The sequence below is a fragment of the Salvelinus fontinalis genome, chromosome 41, assembly GCF_029448725.1.
Source record: "Salvelinus fontinalis isolate EN_2023a chromosome 41, ASM2944872v1, whole genome shotgun sequence".
Classification (NCBI taxonomy): Eukaryota; Metazoa; Chordata; class Actinopteri; order Salmoniformes; family Salmonidae; genus Salvelinus; species Salvelinus fontinalis.
The window spans coordinates 7,456,081-7,465,249 of NC_074705.1; the positions used below are offsets into that span (position 1 = coordinate 7,456,081).

General features: G+C 43.7%; 1 protein-coding gene across 1 annotated transcript; it reads left to right on the top strand.

Moving 5' to 3' along the window:
* Positions 1-6: 6 nt before the first annotated feature.
* Positions 7-8,905, top strand: LOC129840352 (activin receptor type-1-like). Its single transcript, XM_055908164.1, has 11 exons — positions 7-125; positions 3,178-3,248; positions 3,790-3,860; positions 3,959-4,213; positions 4,336-4,547; positions 4,637-4,736; positions 4,880-5,026; positions 5,804-6,079; positions 7,404-7,601; positions 7,746-7,876; positions 8,121-8,905. The coding sequence occupies exons 3-11, from the start codon at positions 3,803-3,805 to the stop codon at positions 8,250-8,252; spliced, it is 1,509 nt and encodes a 502-aa protein (XP_055764139.1). The 5' UTR covers positions 7-125; positions 3,178-3,248; positions 3,790-3,802; the 3' UTR covers positions 8,253-8,905.
* The last annotated feature ends 264 nt before the right edge of the window (positions 8,906-9,169 follow it).

A 9,169-nucleotide genomic window follows, 5' to 3' on the forward strand; every position in this document is an offset into this window, starting at 1 on the left:
GCATGACCCAACCAGAAGCCTGTGGGTGGTGGTCGATTCGTTCAGCCTTTTTACAGTAAAAGCAACTGAACTAACTAGCACGCTAATTTGGATTAGCCCTACCCAAATCAGTTAATTAAGGCCAGGTAAGCACCATTTCGCAAGCTTTTGGGGAGCTAGCTGCTACTAGCCAGCTAAGGGCATGCTAACGAAGCTGAGCTAGAACAAGTAACGTTAACGTTAAGATGGTACAACGTTAGCGTAGCGAAATTGCCAATAGCTTAGTGAATTGTAAACTAATAAAACAGCAAGTAAACGTTCGCTAACTAGACGTTTTGATACAATAATACAGTGCCTTCAGAAAGTGTAGACCCCTTGACTTTTTCCACATCTTTTTACGTTACAGCCTTATTCTAAAATTGATTAAATTGTACCCCCCAATTCTCCACACAATACCCCATAATGACAAAGCCAAAGGAAAAACTGGATTTTAGAGTTTTGCAAATGTATAGAGAATAAAAAACTGAAATATCACATTTACATAAGTATTCAGACCCTTTACTCAGTACTTTGTTGAAGCACCATGACTCTACAAGCTTGGCACACCTGTATTTGGGGAATTTCTACCATTCTTCTCTGCCGATCCTCTCAAGCTCTGTCAGGTTGGATGGTGAGGGTCACCTCACAGATATTTTCAGGTCTCTCCAGGGATGTTCGATCGGGTTCAATTCCGTGCCAGGAAGCCACTCCTGCGTTGTCTTGGTTGTGTACTTAGGGTCGTTGTGCTGTTGGAAGGTGAACCTTTGCCATAGTCTGAGGTCCTGAGCACTCTGAAGCAGGTTTTCATTATCTCTCTGTACTCTTCTACGTTCATCTTTCCCTCGATCTGCTGAACAACATCCCCACAGCATGATGCTGCCACCACCAAGCTTCACTGTAGGGATGGTGCCAGATTTCCTCCAGATGTGACGTTTCGCATTCAGGCCAAAGAGTTCGAGTTTGGTTTCATCAGACCGGAGAATCTTGTTTCCCATGGTCTGAGAGTCCTTTAGGTGCCTTTTGACAAACTCAAAGTGGGCTGTCATGTGCCTTTTACTGAGGAGTGGCTTCCATCTGGCTACTGTAGTATAAAGGCCTGATTGGGGGAGTGCTGCAGAGATGGTTGTCCTTCTGGAAGGTTCTCCCATCTCCACAGAGGAACTCTAGAGCTATGTCAGAGTCACCATCGGGTTCTTGGTCATCTCCCCGACCCTTCTCCCCCGATTTCTCAGCTTGGCTGGGCGGCCAGCTCTAGGAAGAGTCTTGGTGGTTCCAAACTTCTTCCATTTAAGAATGATGGAGGCCACTGTGTTCTTCGGGACCTTCAATGTTGCAGAGATTTTTTTGTACCCTTCACCAGATCTGTGCCTCGACACGATCCTATCTCGGAGCTCTACGGATAATTCCTTCGTTCGCATGGCTTGGTTTTTGCTCTGACATCTACTGTCAGCTGGGGGACCTTATATAGACAGGTGTGTGTCTTTCCAAATCATGTCCAATCAATTGAATTGAACACAGGTGGACTCCAATCAAGTTGTAGAAACATCTCAAGGATGATCAATAAAAACAGGATGCACCTGAGCTCAATTTCAAGTATCATAGCAAAGGGTCTGAATACTTATGTAAAAAAGGTATTACTGTTTTTTATTTTTAATACATTTGCAAAAAATTCTAAACCTGTTCGCATTGTCATTATGAGGTATTGTGAGTAGATTGGATATCTTTTTTTAAATACATTTTAGAATTAGTCTGTAACAGAACAAATTTTGGAAAAGGGGAAGTTGATTATCTAGTTGATTATCCCTCTTATACCATGGTTATAATTTAACACGTTTGCTGCTAGAAATGTGTTAAAACATCCAGTTGAAATAATGCACGCTCTAGAATGCCCTTCAAGAGTATTCAACAATGCCATTGTATAATTAAGCAATAAGGCTTGAGAGGGTGTGGTATATGGCCAATATACCACGGCTAAGGGCTGTTCTTAGCCGTGGTATATTGTCCAAATACCATAAACCTCCGTGGTGCCTTACTGCTATTATAAACTGGTTAACAACATAATTAGAGCAGTAAAAATAAATATTTTGTCGTACCCGTGGTACATGGTCTGATATACCACGGCTGTCAGCCAATCAGCATTCAGGGCTTGACCACCCAGGTTATAATGCCCTTTATAAACTGGGTGGTTTGAGCCCTGAACACTGATTGGCTGACAGCCGTGGTATATCAGACTGTATACCACGGGTATGACAAATAATTTTTACTGCTCTAATTACGTTGACCAGTTTATAATAGCAATAAGGCACCTTGGGGGTTTGTGGTATATAATTAATATACAGAGGCTAAGGCCTGTATCCAGACACTGCGTTGCGTCGTGATAAGAACAGCCCTTGGCCGTGGTATATTGGACAAATTACACACCCCCTCGAGCCTTATTGCTTTAAATAACGCACAGTAAATCAGCACAGTAGAATTCGATGGCTAAGTTCATTCTTAGATGTTCGAGCTGCTTTTGAAAGCAAAAGCTTAATTGAAAACATTATTGTCGTTGCTGAATTAGATTTTCATAAAAGGGATAATGAACTCGGGGCTCTATGCGTTATCTAAAAAAATAATGCAACTCTGTGGAAGGTTAGTTCACTACTCTAGCGCGTTTTTGATTATCCATTACATAATGCACGCTCGAGAATGCTCTTCAAGCCATTCAGGAGTGTTCAACAATGCCATAGTATAACTAGCTAGCCAAGTTGTCTGCCTGCGTTAGCGAACAGTAGCTAGCTAGATGGCCGAGGAGAACAGATGTGTGGACACTGGCTGCTAGCCAGTTAGCTTCCACTAAACCTTCCAGGGCATGACACAAATCATGTCTAGCCAACTAGATATCTAGAACATTTTCGCTAGGTAGCTAACGTTGTCTAACTAGCTATGCGTGTTTTATGGTGACTGAAAAAGTCAAACCAGTAACTTTACCACAGTGTTGGTTTTGTACTTCCTAGACTGATGTACATCACATCATTAATGTGTTGTACATTGTGCAGTTGAGAAACCCGGCCATAAAATAAGCAGTAATACATGTATGATGGCTACCTGATATGAGAATGTGTCTAACTGACTGTTGCTAACGTTACTGTTTGCGCTTCTCACCTGTCCCCTCCGGAGATTTGTAGAGGCCAGACTGGCTATGTCTGAGCCATAAGGCACAGCAGAGCATCCCGACTGGACCACTACAAGTAAGACCTGCTAGTAGTAAGCCCATATCTGACCAGGGCTTGGGTCAGTTCCAATGCAATTCTATTCAGAGAGTGAATAGCAATTCATTTTCAATTCCTCTCTAAATAGAAATTAAATTGACCAATCCAGATTGGTCTAATGTGGATCTTATATTCTGCTATTTGTTTATTTTTAAATGTTTTATTTAACCTTTATTTAAGTAGGCAAGTCCGTTAAGAACAAATTGTTATTTACAATGATGGCCTACCAAAAGACAAAAGGCCTCCTGCGGCGACGGGGGCTGGGAATAAAAATATAGGACCAACCACACATCACGACGAGAGACACTACATCACAACATAAAAAGATCCCTAAGACAACAACATAGTGTGGCTATGTATTTTTCCCTGTCAACATTGCGAGTTGCAGCCCAGTTTAATTCACTCACACACGCTGCAGAGGATCGATCAATTGAGACAAAAGACATTGTGTCCCTTAAAGAGAGGAAATAAAAAGACTGTGACCAGTTCTGAGAGCTGACCGTCTCCCTCTCCCCTACAGTGCAGTGAACCAAATGGGTCGTTGTGTCTTTCTGTTCCTGCTGCTACAGACCCTGCAGACATTGGCCGAAGGTAGACATAAAGTATATCTAACGCTCTCTCTCATATGGACATTTGCTTTGCATGTGTGTTAACTTTCTTCCCTTCTTCTTCTCCTCTCTCTCTATTAGATGGCCAGTTGCTGTGTGTGTGTGAGGGCAGCGGCTGCCTGAACTCCCCCCAGTGCGAGGGCTCTCAGTGCTACTCGTCGGTGGCGGTCAGTAGCCATGGGGCCGTAGTAACACGAGGCTGCCTGGAGGGATCAGAGAAGACCCGTTTGATCTGTTCTACGGCCTCCTCCCTCAGCCATGCCCTGCTCTGCTGCTCCAGCTTCATGTGCAACCGCAACGCCACCGCCAGCTCACTACTGCCCCTCCTCGCTACAGGTAGGAACTGCACCCCTTAAACTACTTTTAAGAAAAGCAAACAATTTGGCTTGTTTCATGGCATGCTGGGTCCAGTTATAGTGATGTAACATTTTCTCTCTCTTCCGCCTTTCTCCCTCCAGCTCCAAAAGAAGAGCCTGTGAGGTATCGTGTGGAGACTCTGGCCCTGTTTGTATTGGGTCCAGTAGTGATCCTAACCCTCCTGTCAGTCCTATCTGTGTTGGGCTGCAGGAGGCTGCACCACGGCAGGCTACAGCGACTACAGGAGTTTGACCCAGAACAGGATGTGATTGACGGACTCATCACCTCTAATGTTGGGGACAGCACTCTGGCTGTGAGAAGAAAAGACTTGTATGAGTTTGTTTGCATGTATTGTATAGAGAACCCTGATGACCTCTGTCTCTCCCCCACTTCTCTCTCTAGGAGCTGTTGGACCACTCCTGTACGTCAGGCAGTGGTTCAGGCCTGCCCTTCCTGGTCCAGAGAACTGTGGCCAGACAGATCAGCCTGATGGAGTGTGTAGGTACGTAGAAACGCAATAATTAGATCAACCTGATGGCGTGTGTATCTACATAGAATCACAACACATACAACAGACAAACACATATAACAGAAATGTAAACATGGGTTTTGTAACGAATGAGGTCTCTCTCCCCATGTCTTTAGGGAAGGGGCGTTATGGAGAGGTCTGGAGGGGTCAGTGGCAGGGGGAGAACGTGGCTGTGAAAATCTTCTCCTCCCGAGACGAGAGGTCATGGTTCAGAGAGACTGAGATCTACAACACAGTGCTACTGAGACACGAGAACATACTGGGTGAGTAGGAGTCCATCTCTCTCTAAGCACATCCAGCTCCCACACGCTATATTGGACACAAGTACACAACAGCATATTGAACAATGTTAAGATATGAAATGGTAATATTCAAATAATATTTAATAATAATGGTCAGGGTTCTCCCCAAATAATGTAAGAGGGGTGGTGTTGTCATGTACAGTGCCTTCGGAAAGTATTCAGACCCCTTGATCTTTTCCACGTTGTTACTTTACAGCCTTATTCTAAAATGGATTAAGTCATTTTTCCCCCGTCAATCTACACACAATACCCCATAATGACAAAGCAAAAACAGGTTTGTAGAAATGTTTTCACAAAAAAAAGGGTCCAATCAATTGAATTTACCACAGGTGGACTCCAAGTTGCAGAAACATCTCAAGGATGATCAATGGAAACAGGATGCACCTGAGTTCAATTTCAAGTCTCATAGCAAAGGGTCTGAATATGTATGTATACAATTCTCTTATTAATACATTTGCAAAAATGTCTGTTTTTGCTTTGTCATTATAGGGTATTGTTCGTAGATTGATGAGGGGGAAAAAATAATTTAATCCAATTTAGAATAAGGCTGTAACAAAATGTGGGAAAAGTCAAGGGGTCTGAATACTTTCCGAATGGCCTGTAAGACCATTATAGGTGTTCAAAAATCTCCCGCCGTACTTAGCAGCACCCTGTTAAAAATTCCTGGGGAGAACCCTGATGGTACTATTAAAATAATAGTTATTAGTTAAGATATTTGACCTCTCGGTTTCCTTCCAGGCTTCATGGCGTCAGATATGACGTCTCGGAACTCCAGCACCCAGCTCTGGCTTATCACACATTACCATGACAACGGCTCGCTCTACGACTACCTCCAGAGGGTTCCCGTGGAGACGGGGGAGGGCCTAGCGATGGCGACGTCGGTGGCGTGCGGTTTGGTGCACCTGCACACAGAGATCTTCGGCACCGAGGGGAAGCCGGCCATCGCTCACCGAGACCTGAAGAGCAAGAATATACTGGTGACCAAGGAGCTACGCTGTTGTATAGCTGATCTGGGTCAGTAGTCTGAGTGTCTGTCTTTACATGCTACTAATTAGCGTCGGTACTTAAATCCAGTGTGAAAGAAATATGTCAGAGATTGATAGACGCAGAGCCATATAAAAAACAACGCCGGGTTTTCAAAACTTCGAATTTTTCAATTTAAATTATTGTACAAAATTCATGCAACTAATAGAATGTTATATATATGGGGGATACAATCTTCCCAGCTCTGTAGATTCTGCTGTGAGGAGGCAGAGTCATTAGACCATTTATTTTGGTATTGTCCGCATGTAGCTCGTTTTTGGTCACAGGTCCAGGAATGGTTGAAGAATTGCAACATTTGCGTAGAACTAACGCTACAGATAGCAATACTGGGGGATTTGAAAAGCCATAGTCAATCAATCAATAATATAATAATTATTTTAGCAAAAATGTTTATTTTTAATTTACAATCCGTGGAAGCTATGAGAATAGGAAGATTCAATTATTTTGTGAAGCATCACAGCACAGTTGAAAAATATATGTCAAATAAAAATCCGAAATGGATGATGTTGGAAGATAGATGGGAAAGGTTGAGTGGAGCTGAAGGGTGGGACTAATAACAAGATAAACAATGTAGGGCATACGGGATCTGTGAAATGTGTATAGGTGCGGAGCTATTGTGAAATAGCACAGTTACAAGTGGAAATCAAACTGGATGGACAACAGAAATAGAGGAGGACTAAGAACAAACAAGAGAGAACTATTATAAAGTAGACTGTGTCTGTAAAATGTGTATAAGATGTATAAATTGAAGGTAAAAACAGAAATGTTTATCAGTTTACTCCAATTGGGGGATCGGTGGTAGGGTTTGCGGGGAATAATAATAAAGGTATACTCTTTAAAAAAAGTATGTATGTCTATGTAGGTATGTGTATATATATATATGTGTATATGTATGCATACGTGAATGGATATATATATATTTACCCCAAAAAATATGGGGGATTGGAAATGATGCAGACAATTACATTGGAAGCAACATTCTTTCCGCAATATTAAGTTGATCCACCCCCCCAGAGAAAAAAAAGAAGAAAAAAAAAAAAAAAAAGAATATACTGGTGACCAAGGAGCTACGCTGTTGTATAGCTGATCTGGGTCAGTAGTGTGTGTGTCTGAGTGTCTGTCTTTACATGCTACTAATTAGCGTCGGTACTTAAATCCAGTGTGAAAGAAATGTCAGAGATTGATAGACGCAGAGCCATATAACAAAAAATCAACAGGGCAGCCACAGTCACACACAGTAGCCATTTTGTGCCAGTACTGACCAGTTTCTCTCCTCTCTCCCTGTTCCCTACAGGCCTGGCGGTAACCCACTCCCAGTCAGACAACCAGTTGCATGTAGGAAACAACCCCAAGGTGGGCACCAAGCGCTACATGGCTCCTGAGGTGTTGGATGAGTCCATCCAGACAGACTGTTTTGATGCCTATAAGAGAGTGGACATCTGGGCCTTCGGTCTGGTGCTGTGGGAGATCGCTAGGAGAACCTACAGCAACGGTGAGGACTAATAATGTTTTTATTACCTCAAATAGTTCAGGAACCTCTGATGTCAAGTGGCTTCCTCTCCTCGTCGCCTTTCCTTCACCTAGCCCCTGTAACCCTTGACCCTAACACTAGATGTCCTCTTACCTCTGTGATCAGGTATTGTGGAGGAGTACAAGCCTCCGTTCTATGACCAGGTGCCTAACGACCCCACCTTCGAGGACATGAGGAAGGTGGTGTGTGTGGAACAACAACGACCGTTCATCCCCAACCGCTGGTTCTCCGACCCTGTAAGTATGACCACTACATGTCCACACACACTGGTACCATGACCTTAACGGTAACACTAAATTAAGGTAATCCGTTCTCAGGTTTCTGTGTTTCAAACCGTGTCTTCTTGTGTATCAACTTACAATGACCCTCTCCATCTTTCTCCCCCACCCTCTCTCTCTCACCCTCTCTCTCTCACTCCCACCCTCTCTCTCTCCCCCACACTCTCTCTCTCTTTCTCTCCCACCCTCTCTCTCTCTCTAGACCCTGTGTGCCCTGGTGAAACTGATGAAGGAGTGTTGGTACCAGAACCCCTCGGCTCGCCTCACAGCCCTGCGCATCAAAAAGACCCTGAACAAGATCCATAGCTCCCTGGAGAAAGGAAAGAAATCGTGAGGAGAGGAGGACGACTGCCGGAGAGATAAAAGGCAGGGGGGTGGAGATAACAGATCAGATGGACACAGCTGCTGCTACTGAACATGAATGTTGTTTTCCGTATTGGCTGAATGCTGAACTGAACTATCTGGTCACTCCGTGTGAGAGATGGTGTTACCGTAGCCTTCCCCTGCTTTAAAGGCCTGTACACGCTGCAGGGGTCAACGCTGGGGCTCAGACCCTCTACACACACGCACTTCTGCCCATTTGTCGTTTCAATGTTCAGCCAATCATATTATGTTGCTCTACTCAGACAATCAGCTGTGTATTCCAATGTAGGTACACACACGAACGAACACACAATCTTGAGTTCAGTTACACAGGAACAGAGCCAATAGGATCAAATGAACGCTACGGTTGTGAACTCTATAGTAAAATATTTATGTAATGTGCTTTGTGTAGGGTGGGACTATGATGATTTGTAATGTTATGACTGGGAGTTGGTCTTGGTAAGGGAAAACTGATTACTACACAAGGAAACTTTATGTACCCATGTAAATGCAGTTGTTTTGGCTAGTAAGACATTGTGTATTTACAGAGGAAGTCAGGAGACATGCCTCCACATGCTTTGAATTGTGAGCTGTGAATGTATTGTTATAAATATTGGAACCACATACTGATTCAGTATTGTATGCTTTGTAGAATTCCACCCAGTGCTCTTGATTTACTTCACACCTGTGCCATGTTGGCAGAGTTTTCACCTTGACTGGTTTCAAAAGTGAAACCCAGAGTGCAGGGCCGACTCTAGCCTTTGAGGCCCTAAGCCAGATTTGGTTGTGGGGTCCCCACCTCACGACAAAACATTTTATTGCCCCCCCCCCCCCCCCCTCTTTACGGAGAGAGAATGTTTTTTTGTGTGTTTTTTTACGTGATTTTCC